General features: G+C 53.3%; 2 protein-coding genes across 2 annotated transcripts in view; one reads left to right on the top strand and one right to left on the bottom strand.

Moving 5' to 3' along the window:
• The window catches only part of LOC135306203 (zinc finger protein 850-like), a 375,138-nt gene that overhangs the window by 193,939 nt on the left and 165,913 nt on the right, over positions 1-15,286 (top strand). The gene's annotated exons all lie outside the window — the stretch shown is intronic.
• On the bottom strand, positions 8,064-9,680 carry LOC135305967 (olfactory receptor 14J1-like). Its single transcript, XM_064429544.1, has one exon. The coding sequence runs from the start codon at positions 8,979-8,981 to the stop codon at positions 8,064-8,066; it is 918 nt and encodes a 305-aa protein (XP_064285614.1). The 5' UTR covers positions 8,982-9,680.

Genomic DNA, 15,286 nt, shown 5'->3' with positions numbered 1-15,286 from the left:
TCATTGCCTCCTTGTCCCTGCTCAGCAGCCTGGCAGGGGCCGCCCCATGGTGCTGCCCTTGGCATTGCACATCCCCACATGCCAGTGTCCATCCCGGGAAGAGCCCTGAGCAATGAGGGAGGGACAGGATCTGCCTTGCCAGGGGCTGGGGCTCAGGCCTTGGCCCTTTGCATTCCTGAAACACATCCAGATTTACTCAGCACCAGAGGCACCTTTCCCTTCCTTGTCTGAAGCTGTCATCACTGCCTCCAGTGTTCTGCTCTAACTGGAACCTGGGGACATTTTCACATGAGTTATGTCCCTCAGTGGACCCCATTTAAACTACAAGAAATGTCTATGTTTCAGCTTAACTTGGAGTTCTTGAGAAGCTTTTTGAGCACACTCCAAGGGACTGAATCTGATGCAAAGAGCACCAAAGCCCCAGAGGGTCATTAAAGTCCTGGTGCTGTGTCTGTGCTGCTGAGCTGGGCCGGGCTCCTGGCCCAGAGGCAGCTCCTGGCAAGGGCAGCGCTGCAGAGAGACAGCTCTGGCCAGGAGCAGCTCCTGTGCACAGCCCAGCAGGGCTGGGGCACTGCCAGGGCAGCTCAGGAACACCAGCAGGCCACAGCCAGAGCTGACAGGGGCTCAGCACTGGCAGGGGCTGGGGGATGTCCCCAAGGGGGCTGTGTCACAGTGGCACCTCTGTGGCTGTGTCACAGAGGCACAGAGCAGCTGTGATGTCAGCAAGGGTCTGTGTGACAGCACAGAGTGGGCTGTGTGAGGTCACAGGTTGGGTTATGACATCACAGAGTTTGTTGTGTGAGGTCACTGAGCAGCTGCAGCATCATAGAGGGGACTGTGTGACATGACAGAGCAGGCTGTGACGTCATGGCATGGCTGTATGACATCATAGATCAGGCTGTGAGGTCAAAGTGTGTGCTGTGACATTACAGAGTGGCAGCATGACATAACAGAGAGGGTTTTGTGACATCACTGAGGAGGTTGTGACATCACAGAGCTGTCTGTGACATCATGGAGTAGGGCATGAGGCCATAGAGCAGATCCGGACGTAACAGCTGGTGGCTCTGTGACATCAGCGAGTGGGTTGTGACATCACTAGGGGCTGTGTAACATCATAGAGAAGACTGTGACATCACAGAACAGACTGTGACATCACAAAGCAACTTTCTGACATCACAGAGTCTTCTGGGACATCACAATACAGCTGCATGACATTCCAGGGTGACATCCCAGAATTGGCTCTGTGACAAAACAAGGGTGCTGTATGACATCCCAGAGTGGGCTGTGACATCACAGGTGGCTGTGTTACATCATAGGGTGCTCTGTGACATCACAGGATGCTGTATGAGATCACAGGTGGCTGTGTGACATCCGAGGGGCTGTGTGACATCACAGGGTGGCTGCTTGTCCCTGCTCAGCAGCCTGGCGGGGGCCGCCCCATGGTGCTGCCCTTGGCATTGCACATCCCCACATGCCAGTGTCCATCCCAGGAAGAGCCCTGAGCAAGGAGGGAGGAACAGGATGTGCCTGGCCAGGGGCTGGAGCTCAGGCCTTGGCCCTTTGCATTCCTGAAACACATCCAGGTTTGCTCAGCACCAGAGAAACCTTTGCCTTGTTTGTCCCCAGCTGTCATCACTGCCTCCAGTCTTCTGCTCTGACTGGAACCTGGGGAGACTTTCTCAGTTGTGTCTCTCAGTGGGACCCATTAAAACTTCAAGAAAGTTCAGTGCTTAAATTTAACTTCGAGTTTTAGAGAAGTTCTTTGAAGACACTCTCAGGGACTAAGTCTGATGTAAACAACACCAAAGCCCTGAGAGAGTCATTAAAGTTTTCCAAGTCCAATTATGGAGAAATATTTCAAAAAGCTTGTAAGACATACACATGCCTATTTTAAAGGGTTTCTTTTATTACATTTCTCTTTAGATCAGAGGTGATTGCAGCATTCTGTGATTGATATTGACCCAGGGTCTCTCCTCAGGCGCTCTGGCCTGCTCAGAGAAGCTGTGCCTTGAGCTCTGACCCAGTGTGGACAACCTTGCTCCACATTCCCCAGCCCCATCCTGTCTGTCCTCACTCACCTGGGACCTGCTGTGCTTGCAGAGCTGGCTGCACTCAGCCTAAGAGGGGTTTTCCCTTTTTGTATTTTTTGAAGCAATCTAATACTCCTGAGTTTCCCCACTGAACACAGACACACTCCTCAGGTGTCTATCAGCCCAAGGTGCCACCAAAACCACTGCAGAGCTGCCCTGGGCCAGCTGTGAGGGTGGATCATCAGCCCAAGCTGCACTGGGCCACTGCAAGGGGCTGTGGCCATGGACACTGCCCTGACCCCACTGCTGGGTTTGGCTGCCACGGCAACCCTGAGAAATTAAACTGTGCTTGGAAACACTGGGGAGGAGTGGGACATACTGGGGAGCACTGGAACGCTGTGGGAGACACTGGGACATCCTGGGAGTGACACTGGGAAGAACCTGGACAAGTTGGGAACACAGGGAATGCTGAGGGGCAATCTGGGCAGAATGAGTTGGACTGCAAGAGTACACACTGGGACATACTGGGAGTGGTACTGGGGGATACTAGAGAAAACTGGGGATACTGGGAACATTGTGGGGAGGACTGGGGGACACTAGAGCATACTATGCATGGCACAGGGGGGAACTGGGAAGGACTGGGAATGTACTCATGGGTATTGGGAGGTACTGAAGGGGCACAGGGTCTGTACTGGGAATAAACTGGGCTGTACTGGGAGGGACTGGAGAGGGTGAATGGGTTGTTCCCGCCTCCACCACCTCCCATTTGCCGAGGCTCCCGCCCATCAAAACCTGCTGCCAATCAGCGCCGGTCTGGGACTGTCAAAGGCGGTGCCTGGTGTCAGTGCCATATTTTCTATTTTCCATACAACTCCCGTCATGCCCCGCGGCCCGATAGCGCCCCACTGGGGCTGGGACTACAACGCCCGTCATGCCCCGCGCTCCACAGAGCCCACCCCGGTATCCGCCCCCATCTGTTCCTTAAGTGTCCCCAGACATTCCAGGATCCCTCAGTGCCCCTCAGAGCCCATTCGGGACCCCGCAAAAGAGTCCCCGGATCCCCTGAGTGCTCCCAGCCCCGCAGATGCCCGGTACAGCCACTTCTGGGAATTCATCTCCTCTCATCCCCCGCGGCCCCAGAGCCCTCATAGCACAGCCCCGCACCTAAAACTCGTGCCGTGCCCTGCGCCCTAAAGAGCCCAGTTGGAGCTCCCCAAGCGCCCCCCAGGTATTCCCGAACCATTTACGTTCCCCCCGAGGACCTCAAGTCGCAGCTCGGGCCCTGAAGTGTCACCCCAAGCGCCTTCCTGAACCCCCAAACGCCGCGATCCAGCCACTTCCGGGACTACAGCTCCCATCATGCTCCGCGGCGCAGGTACAGCGCTCTTCGAGCCGGGACTTCATCTCCCGTCATGCCCCGCCATCACCAAAAGCCATTGCAGCTGCGCCTACAATTCCCGTGACGCTCCGCGGCGCGATTAAACCGTATTATACCCGCGCCTACAACTCCCATCACCCCCCGCGCCCCAGAGAGCCCCGTTCGAGCTCCCCAAGGGTTCGACCAGACCCCGAAGGGCCCCAAATTCCCCTCCCTGACCTCCAAGGGCCGCCCTCGACCCCCAAGTGCTCCTCCGGACCCAGAAATGTCCCTCAGAATTCCTGAGTGCCCCTCCAAGTGCCCACCTGGCTCCCCTAAGTGTCGTCCATACCCTCAAGTTCTTTCTAAATTCCCTCCCCAGACCCACAACTGCCTCAAATGTGCCCCAGAAATGTCTCTCTGGACACCAAAAGGCTCTCCCATGCCCCTGTCTGAGAGAAAGATGATAAAAACGATGACAAAATGACTGGACATATTACTAATTACCATAAAGAGGAAGAAATAAATAGCCAATAGATCTTCATTAATTAAGGAAGGGGAATGTGCTACATAGAACCGAAGAAAATGTATAGATTTTTTATGCAAATATAAAAACTAGGTAAGAAAACCCACTGTTAATATTATAAATTAAAATAAATATATACATAATTAAATAATCACACAAAACAATGTGTTACAGAATAAAACAAAAGAATAAATTACAGAAACATTTTTGGATATTTTGGGATGTCAGTCCCAGGTGGGTTATGACAGACATGGTGAGGGAGGGGGTGAAGAGCAGGTTGTCCAAAAAGGGTCAGCCCAAAAGGGCTCATTCGTCTCCATGCCCAGACCTCCTAAAAAGACATTCAGCATCAAGATCACTTCAGGAATGCTTCTATCACCTCTTCTCTGCAATGAAAAATAAAAACCAAACTCACATATGTGATTAAAAAACCAAAAATCATGAGGTGCACTTTGTAATCTCCCTCCTTAACTCCAATCACTGCAGAAGCCCTGGAGACTTGAAGACAATTGAAGGGAGACAAAGAGCTCCTGAGGGCTTTCTGTGTTTTAATCAGCCCCACGGTGGATTTGGGGCTGGGTCCAGGAGCCTCAGGCACTGAGAAAGATGAAGAAGCTGCTCAAGGAGTCAGCAGCAAAACTCCAAGTGCCTTGGAGCATGGCTGGGCCCAGTGAGGGCAGGGAGTGCCAAAGGCTCCCCGGGACTGCTGAGAGCAGATGCTTGAGGCCAGGAGTGCAGGGAGCCCAAGGCTCTGGGCAGGGAACTGCAATGCTGAGCAAGGCCTGGGCTGGCTGGGGGAAGCAGAAAGGCCAAGCCCTGAGCCCAGCCTGGGCCAGCAGGGCCTGTCCCTCACGGGTGGCTCGGGGCTCTCTGTGGGGCAGGGGGATGTGAGGGGCAGCAAGGACAAATGCCATCAACCTGCAGCCCCTGCCAGCCTGGCCAGGGAGGCCGAGGGAGAGCCAAAGTGCAGCCCCTGCCAGGAAAGTTCCTGCTGTGGGGCCTCCAGAGGCGCTGCCCGAGCCCAGGGCACAAAGGCCTGGGTGCCTGTGGCCCTGCCAGCCCTGCCCAGCCCTCGGCCATCTGTCCTGCAGGCTGTGCCCCCTGTGCGTGCTGCTCCTGTGCCCTGGCCGGCTGCACTCGCCCCTCTCGCTGTGCCCCAGCATTTCTCAGCCAGCGTTTCTGTGCCCTCCCTGGGCTCCCTGCACCCAGCGCTGCCGGCTCCTGGCACACAGAGCCGGCCATGGCCCAGCCTCACGCTGCCACACCTCGAGCACCACAATTCTACCCTGGCAGGGACTTTGCTTTCTCCTCAGCTCCAGCCTGAACCTTCCAAGCTGCACTTTGGGGAGGTTTCCTGCAATTCCCACTCCCAAGTAAAGCTCTGTCTCCTGCTGTTCACAAACAGAGAAGGGCTGGTTGGAGAAGTGCTGGTCAGAGGCTGTTTAGGGCACAGTCACAATGAAATTATTGACTTTTTAAATATTCTGTAAAAGAAGGAGGGGCATCAATAAATCTTCTACACTGGACTTTTGAGGGCAGACTTTGGCCTGTTGAGGATGCAGATTTGGGGAGTACCAAATCAGGTATTGATTTTTTTAAAAAAACAACCCTTAAAAACAACTAGTTCCAGGAAGGATGGAAACACTTCAAAAAAGAAATCTTGAAGGGGCAAGAGTAGGCTGCCCCCTTTGTGCAGAAAGATGACCCAGAGGGAGAAATGACTGGCCTGGCTGGGCATGGAGCTTTTCAAAGAAAAGGGGCATTAAGAAGGGATTAAAAAGGATATTTCTAGGGATTAAAAAGAGGGTGCAGCACCTTTGGACATAGAGGCAGGTAAATCAAGAAATGTTTAAGGATGTTGTTAGGTCATGCAGAAAGAAAATTAGAGAGGTCAAAGCTCAGTTAGGACTTAACTTGGATACTTCTGTGAAGGTTAATTATTATGTTTTTATATGTACGTTAATGTCAAAAGCAGGGGTAAGGACAACCAGCATTTCTTAATGTGAGGGATATGATTACCAAAGATGAAGAATGGGCTGAGGTACTTCACCCCTTCTTTGCCTCAGTTTTCAACAATAAGACAGGCCATCCTCAGGACAAGTGTTCTCCTGAGCTGGTAGATGGGCACAGGGAGCAGAACAGCCCCCTGGAATCCAGGAGGAAGCAGCTGGAGACCTGCTGAGCCACTCAGGTGCTCACAGGTGTCTCTGGGATCAGAGGGGATCCATCCTAGAGGGATGATGGAGCTGGTGGATGATCTCCCCAAGCTGCTCTCCATCATTTACCATCAGTCCTGGATCAGCAGGGAGGTCCCAGGGGAGTGGAGGTGCCAATGTGAGCCCATCCCCAAGAAGGGCTGGAAGGAGGATCTGGGGAACTCCAGGCCTGTCAGCCTGACCTGGGTGCTTGGCAAGGTTATGGAACAGATCACCTTGAGAGCCATCACAGGCACCCACAGAATGGCCGAGGGATCAGAGCCAGCCAGCGTGGATTTCAGTATCTGCACTGATGATCTGGATGAGTCCAGCATCAGCAAATTTGCAGATGACACCAAGCTGGGTGTGAGTGTGGATCTGCTGGAGGGTAGGAGGGCTCTGCAGAGGGCCCTGGACAGGCTGGATCCAGGGCCCAAATCCAGCAAGGTGAGGTTTAACAAGTCCCAGTGCTGGGTCCTGCACTTTGGCCACAACAACCCCTGCAGTGCTACAGGCTGGGGACAGAGTGGCTGGACAGCAGCCAGGCAGAAAGGGACCTGGGGGCACTGATGGACAGCAGGCTGGACATGAGGCAGCAGTGTGCCCAGGTGGCCAAGAAGGCCAATGGCTCCTGGCCTGGATCAGGAATGGTGTGGCCAGCAGGAGCAGGGCAGTGATTCTTCTCCAGTGCTCAGCACTGGTGAGGCCACACCTCGAGTGCTGTGTCCAGTTCTGGGTCCCCAATTTAGGAAGGACATGGAGGGGCTGGAGCGTGTCCAGAGAAGGGCAACAAGGCTGGTGAGGGGTCTGGAAGAGAAGTTTGGTTGAAAGCACATGAGGGAGCGGTGGTTAACTGGACGATGCTCTGGGTAGACAAGGTAGTGTTAGGGTGCAGGTTGGACTTGGTGATCTCAAATGTTTGTCACAATAAAGCGGAGTGGTTTCCCTGGTGTCCCCCAGCCCTTGCTGGCCCCAGGGGCTGATGGCATTTGTGCTCCCTCAGGTTCATGTCCCCACAAGCAACAGCATGGGGGTGCTCCTGCCTGCTCTGTGCAATGCAAACAGGGGCTCCTGAGCCAGTGCTGCCGTGGCTGTGCCTGCAAGGATGCGGCACCTGTGTGAGCTGGGGGAGAGGCCAGGGCTGCAGAGGGGGCATGTTGTTGGCAGCTCCATCAGGACGCTCTGGGACGCTGCCCTGGGCTGTGCAGCGCACTGGGGATGGATCAGCCCCTGCTCTGCTGCTCCTTCCCATCTCCCCCAGGGCCCTTGCAGAGCCCCAGCCATGCTGTTTGCCCCCAGCCTGCCCACGGCCAGCCTGGGGCTGCTCACCCTGGGGCTTTTCGGTGCTGAGCATTGGCCTGGCCGTGTTCTTGAGAGAGCCTGGGCAAGGAGCCTGCAGCCCCCAGGGCCTGGCCTGAGGCGTCAGCGCTGCCCCAGCAGTGCCCATGGCCTGTCCCTGCTGCAGCCCCAGCACTGCTACCCCCAGGACTGTGCCCGGCCCCGAGAGCACTCAGGCCCTGCAGCAACACCAGGGCCACCAGGGCAGCGGGGCAGGGCCACGGCAGCAGCACTGGCAACACCAAGTGCTGCTGCTGCTGCTGGGCACAGCTGCTGGGCCAGCACTGATCTGCCCCAGCTCTGCACACAGACATTGCTGCTGCAGCTCCAGAGAAGGCAGCAAAAGGGCATCTCTGCAGAAAACTCTGCTGGGAGATCCATTAGTTAATTTAAAGGCATTGAGAGCGCAACCCCTCACTGACTCAGTGTATGGACACAGGGAAGGTGGAGAGAAGGAAAATGAGAAATGGCACAAAAAATGACATTTTTTTATGGACAATATCAAAAAAGTAAAACAAAGAAAAGCATCTCCACACGGAAATCAAGAAGAAGTATCAAAGATAACTTTTATTACAAGTGATTGGCAGAATTTGGCCAGCAGTTTCATGTTTCTGAAATCATCCAGTCATCAGTTTCCTCACTGCAGCCTTGAGCTCCTGGTTCCTCAGGCTGTAAATGAGGGGGTTCAGGGCTGGAGCCACCACCGCATACAGAACTGACAGGGCCAGATCCAGGGATGGGGAGGAGATCGAGGGGGGCTTCAGGTGAGCAAACATGATAGTGCTGAGGAACAGGGAGACCACAGCCAGGTGAGGGAGGCAGGTGGAAAAGGCTTTGTGCCGTCCCTGCTCAGAGGGGATCCTCAGCACAGCCCTGAAGATCTGCACATAGGAGAAAACAATGAACACAAAACAACCAAAAGCTAAACAGGCACTAACAGCAAGGAACCCAACTTCCCTGAGGTAGAATTTGGAGCAGGAGAGCTTGAGGATATGTGGGATTTCACAGAAGAACTGGCCCAGGGCATTGCCATGGCACAGGGGCAGGGAAAATGTATTGGCTGTGTGCAGCAGAGCATGGAGAAAGGCACTGGCCCAGGCAGCTGCTGCCATGTGGGCACAAGCTCTGCTGCCCAGGAGGGTCCCGTAGTGCAGGGGTTTGCAGATGGACATGTAGCGGTCGTAGCTCATGATGGTCAGGAGGGAAACTTCTGCTGAAATGAAAAAGGCAAACAGAAACAGCTGTGCAGCACATCCTTTGTAGGAGATGGTGGTGGTGTGCCAGAGGGAATTGTGCATGGCTTTGGGGACAGTGGTGCAGATGGAGCCCAGGTCGCTGAGGGCCAGGTTGAGCAGGAAGAAGAACATGGGCGTGTGCAGGTGGTGGCCGCAGGCTACGGCGCTGATGATGAGGCCGTTGCCCAGGAGGGCAGCCAGGGAGATGCCCAGCAAGAGGCAGAAGTGCAGGAGCTGCAGCTGCCGCGTGTCTGCCAATGCCAGCAGGAGGAAGTGGCTGATGGAGCTGCTGTTGGACATTTACTGTCTCTGGCCATTGGGAGATGTTCATGTAAAAAAGTCATTGACATGTTAGGAGAAACTTCTTCCAGCAATATCAAAGCCTTTTCCCACAGACCCTACACCTGTAACACTCTGAGAGCTTTAGATTTTCTAGGAGATTTTCCTTCAGCTCCAAGTGGGGAACCCTGGTTGGTGCTGGTTAGTGGGACTGCAGCTTCAGGGCAGCTATACACAGGGTTTTTCTAATTCAGCCTTGCTGTGCAGACATGGGATGGGGACATCGACCTGTCCTATTGTTCCACTTTGAAACCCTGTTAACACAGAAGGGCCTGTCAGCATCTGCACTCCCCTGTACTAGAGTTTTACAGCTTTTCTTCATCTCTCCTGCTGACTATTTTTGGATGTCAGAACCTCTCTCCATTTCTGCTGCCCTGAGGGAGAAGAGAGTGAGTATTCTGAGGCGAGGCAGTGAGTGGAGAGTGAGGGGAGGAGGTCTATCTCCCTGTCCTGCTCCAGGATTCTCTGGGCTTTCACCATTCCTAGAAACTAGATGATCACCCTACAATGTTTCCTTTAAAAACCATCCTGACACTGCTGAGAGCACATGGAATCCTCAGAGTCCACCAAATCTCCATCCCCTTCTCAAGGTCTCAGCCCCACATTTGTACCCAAGGACACATGGGGCTCATGTCATCAACCCAACAGCATTTTCTCATCATAGACCTTCTCTGTCTCACCCTGGGGCTTTCAGATAACACAGAGATGCTACAGGACAGGTTTGCATCCTGGATTGAAGCTCAGAGCTCAGAAGGAAATCTCAGGGAGACTTCCAAGTGTCCTTATGCTGGCACTGGATGAAGGCAGATGCAGCTCCTTCCCTCCCTGCACTGACAGCATTGCCCAGAGCCAGGCACTGGGGCCAGCATCACCCTGAGCCAGCTGTTCCCCCTCCCAGAGCCCCCAGGGCCGGGCAGCTGCTCCCAGCCCTGTGCTCTGCAGAGGGAACTGGGCCCGGGGCTGCAGAGCTGCCCCACGGCTCTGCTGCAGCTCTGCCTGCACAGGAGGGGCTTCATGCCTTGGAGCCCCGGCCCTGAGGGCAGAGGCTTGGCTGGGGGACAGGAGGGAGGGGCCTTGTTCAGAGGGAGGGGCTGCACTGGAGGGGATCCTGTGGAGATCTCTAAACTCTCCCTGCCACAGCATTGCTGGGTTTTGTTTTCTCTCCTTCCCCAATTTTCTCTCTGCTTCCTGGAGATTTTCCTCCTGCAGGTGTTTCCCTGTGCCTGATCTCTCCCTGCCAGCACTCACAGACCCCAAATCTCTGTGCACTCTCCCTGGCCTGACAGAATCCTGCCTGTTTGCAGGGCACTGGCTGGGGGCAGATTCTGTTTGCAGCCTGGAGAAAGGACAGCTCAGACTGAGCCTGATGGGTCCAGCAAAGGTGATGCTGGTGTTGTCCATGGACAGTGAGGCTGAAAGAACTTTAGGGATCTTATGTGAACATACTGATCACTAAAAGTAACAGTACAGATGTCTCGGGCACTCGTCAAAAGTAATAATAAGAATTCATAATCAACCTTTAATATTTATCTCCCCTCCCTGCCATTTTCCAATAGCACGAAACTGAATACCTAGTCTTTGGAAATTTCTTGACTTCTTTCTTTTAAATTAATTGTTTTACAAATATTCTATGGCTAATCAGAACCCCTCAGCATGTCAGAGCTTTCTAAGTGTTTCGCCTCCCCTGCCCCAAAAATACTCAGAGAATGTACTCACAGAGTCTGTAGACATTGGGATATTCCAGCTTTAGGAGATGGCTCCAGGAGCTGCAGCTGCATTGTCCTGCAGCCAGAGGTTCCTGTGCCAAGAGCTGGCAGTGATTCTGCCCCAGGCACTTCCCAGCACCTTCCCAGCCCTGACTGATTGAAGCTCTCTGTGCCTCTGGGCTGTGCCCGGGCTGGCTGCAGGCAGTGCCCCAGCCCTGCTGGGCTGGCAGAAGAGCTGCTCATCAAGAGAAATGTACTTTTGAAGCTCTTCCTGCTTACCAGGAGCTGCCTCTGTGCCAGGAGCCCAGCCCAGCTCAGCAGCACAGACACAGCAGCAGGACTTTAATGACCCTCTGGGGCTTTGTGCTCAGGCCCTGAACATCAGTCCCTCAGAGGCAGCTGAAGAAACCTCTCCAGAACTGCAAGTCAGAATCCAACTCCAAAGTTTCTTGGACTTTTAATGGGTCCCACTGAGGGACACGACTGAGAAAGTGTCCCCAGGTCCCAGGCAGAGCAGAGAACTGGAGGCAGGGATGACAGGTGGGGACAAAGAGAAGCCAAGTCTTGGTGCCCTGGGGCACAGCAGCAGGGTCTGTGCCAGCAAGGGCTGGGAGGAGACACCTTGTCCTGAGGCCCTGGGGCCTCCTGGCACAGCCCCAGCCAGGCTGGGCACTGTCAGCCCCTTGTCCTGCCCTCAGCATCCCCCCCTAGCCCACATCCCAGTGGCCTCAAGGATCTGCTGGAAGGAGTCCCTGGGGAGCCTTGCTCAGCAATAGCCCTGGGGGCTCCTTAATGCTCCCAGGGACTGCAGGGGTTTAGAAGGACTTTGGGTTTTGCTTTTGCCTCGGAGTCTCTGAGAAGTTTGTGCAATCATGGCCTCCAATTATCTGCTGTAATTAGTCCCTGGAGAGGCTTTGTCAGTAACAACACTCAGTAGGGCTCATTAATACTTCAAGGTACTTCAGTTATTTTAAGGTCCTTGGTGTTTCCCTTTTGATACAGACTCTGTGAGAGGTTTGTGCAAGCATGGCCCCAATTATCTGCTTTAACAAGTCCCTTGAGAGCTTTGTATTGACACTCAGTGTGGCTCATTAATGCTTTGAGATACTCAAGGTTTTTAAGGTACTTTGGAATTTCCTTTCTCACACTGAGTCTCTGAGAGGTTTTTTGTGCCATCCTGGCCTCCAAATCTCTCCTCCAAGGAGTCCACGAGGAGCCTGTGTTGCGGATGGACCTCAGTGGGATCCATTCATGCTTTGAGACACTTTGAGTTTTTCCTCTAACTTTGAGTCATGGAAAGGCTTTTGCAATCTTCTCTCAGGACCTGAAGTTCCAGGGCTCAGCTCCAAATGCACCACAGGGCTCATTAGGATCAAGCAAGTCCTGACTAACAATGGCTGTGTCTTGATTTCTTTCTGCTCTCATGCAGTCCATCAGGAAGTTTTCTGTAGTGGTTTTGGTTTGCCAGTTTGAGATTTGTTGGCCAATGCATCACTTAGCCTTTTTGCTTCAGTGTTGGCTAATTTCTAATGCACTCACTAGCATGTTCTTACTCATTTCCTACTCTGAGATATGATTAGGAGAAAGGCAAAGTTTATTAACAGTAACTAAAAGAAAGAGCTGTAAGGATCAGAACAGAACTTTCAGGACAGTTTTGCTCTCCCTACAACTGTTTCCTTCTTCCTGAAAATTTAAAGAGACAAAACCGAAAATTTTCAGTCAGTTTACCACCTCTAGAATAGTTTTCTTCAGCTCACTTTAGGAGAGGAGTCTCTCTGTCATGCTATGGAGACTTCTCCATAAGAAATCAGTTCTTCTCATGGCTGCCAAATCCCATGAATAGCTATTGCCCAGGACAATCGTGAAGTCCCTCCCATTTTTTCACAGCCTTTCCCACAGCTGTGTTTATGGGTCATGTCAGCTTATGGGGTGTTAAAGATGAGCTGTTTGAGAACAAAGGTTCTCTTCATCTATTTCTGAAATCATCTTCATCTCTCAGAACAGAGATCTTTATTCTTCTGTCCTGAGGCACAGGGTTTTGTGGGAACTCAGTACATCACTCCAGATGTCCAGAGCTACCGAGACAACCCTTGGGGGGCTCGGAGGTCCTGGAATGTTGCCAAAAGTACCTGGTGGCTTGACTTTGATCCTTCTAAAGAAATGACACCTGAATGTGAGGAAATGAGAGAATTTCAGGGCTGAATGGTGAGGGGATGACATTCACTTGCTAAAACTTGAGTTATAATGCACTGTACAGGGAGGTTTTATGTGTTGTACAGGGGGGTCTAGAATTCTGTGCATGGATCAGGAGTCCCAAGATGGAGGAATTTGGGCGTGCCCTGTCCTTCTTCTTTCTTCTCCTTGGCATCCATGTTCAGGATGATGTTGGCATGTGTGGATTGGTTCATAGAGAAAGTGCACTTGCCAACAAGGGCAGAAAGTATTGGAAATTAAAGGTAAATGTCTAATACGTAGTTTTCACTATAAAAGAGACAACCGCCCCGTGGGCGGGAGAGAGTGCCCTTGGCTGTCTTGCTGATCAGACCTCGGCTGGACAGACAGAAAAACTTTGTAGATAAGGAACAATAAACTCAACTGAAGACCGAAAAGCAAGAGTCCAGACTCCTTCTTCGAGAGCGCGGCCTGCCCAGAACCACTTCTTCCCATGCTGGGGCAGAGACAACTCACAGCCGACCCCGGCAGGGTTTCATCACTCTTCTCTCTTTCTCTGTACAAACTTCTCATGGGATCACAGCTATTTCCATATTTGCTAAGTTTAGCATGGAGGCCTTCGCTGAGCAAGTCATCTCCTCATACTTTTCAATGCATTATAGGGAAAAAGAGAGTCTGATGTATCAATTACATCCTTCTCCATAGCTTTACAAGAGGATTTCAGCCCCAAGATCAAGGCATCTCCTCATCCCTCTCATATGGGACGCAACTTCTCCTTCACTGACCTCGGTGTCTTCATGTTGCTCCTCTGTGTGCCTGCACTTTGTCCTTTTCTCTCACTTGAGGAAGGATGGAAGCACTGAAAGAGTTAATATCTCTCCCGGGGCCTGCAGATGGTTCCGTGACCCCGGCCGGGCTGGGTCCTTGCAGCCGGAGCTGTTTTACCATGGAGGTTTCTGCAGCGGCTGCGCTGGGGCTCTGTCAGGATGGGCCGCGCTGGGGCAGGGCCAGGATCTCAGCAGCCAGGCCAGAACACAGCAGCAGCACGGCCGGGGCCCATGGCTTCTCCTCCCCCTGCCTGGGGCTTGCGGGTGAACCCCAAGGGTGGCAGAATCTTGGCCCAGCCGGCCTGGCCCGGGGCTGCTCCTGGGGCCCGGCGGATCCTGGCTGGGCCCAGGCTGGCGGCGGGGCAGGGCTCGGTAGCGCCCAGGTGTTGGCAACCGCAGCCATGGCCCGGCCTGGCCTCGGCCCCGCGGCCTCCCCTGCCCTGCCCGGCAGCCGATGGGGCCTGGGGGGCTCCCTGGGAAGGGGCCCGGCCCCACGGCAGGAGCCGCCTGGCCCGGCCCGGCTGAGACAGGGGCTGGGCCAGCCTTGTTACCTCTTTGCTGGCCAGGAGGGAAAGAGACCCTCCCAGGTTTTCTCATCTTTAACATGTATCTTCACAGGGGCATGTACAGTTTCCTTAGTGGTTTAACAGACTGTCAATTCTCAAAGCTAATTACTGATTGGTTTTCTGTTAGACATGGAGGAAACTGCTAGCATCTTTTCTCTTAGAACATCATTTCCGTGATGTAAAACCACCACAACAGTACAGACCTCCTTTGTCCATATGTAGTAGTCATGAGCCGGAGGCCACAAAACCCTTTCTTGGGAGATCTCCGGGCCAAATCCAAGGTGTTTTCAAATGAAAACATTCAGCTCATAGTCTAAGAAAATCACCAGAGGACAGGGCCAGCCTTACCTGCCTGTCCTGGCTACTTTTGTCTGGGAGCAATGCTTGGATATACGGAATTTGGGAGACCAAATTCTAATTTTGGCCATGGTCCCTTGGCAGAAAGGCCAGTTGTTTTCCAAAGGAATGAAAGAACAGAGCCCCAGTATTTCAGGGGCAGATGAGAGGTGACCATCTTGCATAGAGGAAAATTTTTTAGGGAAAGTATCAGTTTTGCCAATGGGCATCTAAAAAGAGGGATGGTTCTTTACTGTAGCATGGAAAGCATGTGGCCCCAGTGCTCCAGGAGCTGATGAGAGGCAGCCCTTGACATGCCAAGATCAGCCAGACCTGTCAGGTGGCCCCTGGGAGGCCAAGCCAACCAGATCTGTTCCATGTTCCCTTGGCTCCATGGGGCCCCAGAGTGTCCCTATGGTCCCTTGCTTCCATGAGGCCCTGAGATGTCATAATTCCCCTTTGGTGACACGAGGCCTTGAAGGGTCCTAATGGTCTCCATGGTTCCATCAGGCCCCACAGAGCCATAATGGTCTCTGGGTTCCATGAAGCCCTGCTTTGTCACCATGGCCCCTTGGTTCCATGGGCTCCAGTGGTGCCACAAGGATCCCCTTGGTTCCATGAGGTCCTCACTGTGTCCCAGGGATCTCTATGGGAAGGAA

The sequence above is a fragment of the Passer domesticus genome, chromosome 8 (assembly GCF_036417665.1).
Source record: "Passer domesticus isolate bPasDom1 chromosome 8, bPasDom1.hap1, whole genome shotgun sequence".
Classification (NCBI taxonomy): domain Eukaryota; kingdom Metazoa; phylum Chordata; class Aves; order Passeriformes; family Passeridae; genus Passer; species Passer domesticus.
This window is presented reverse-complemented; position numbering and strand designations above follow the sequence as displayed.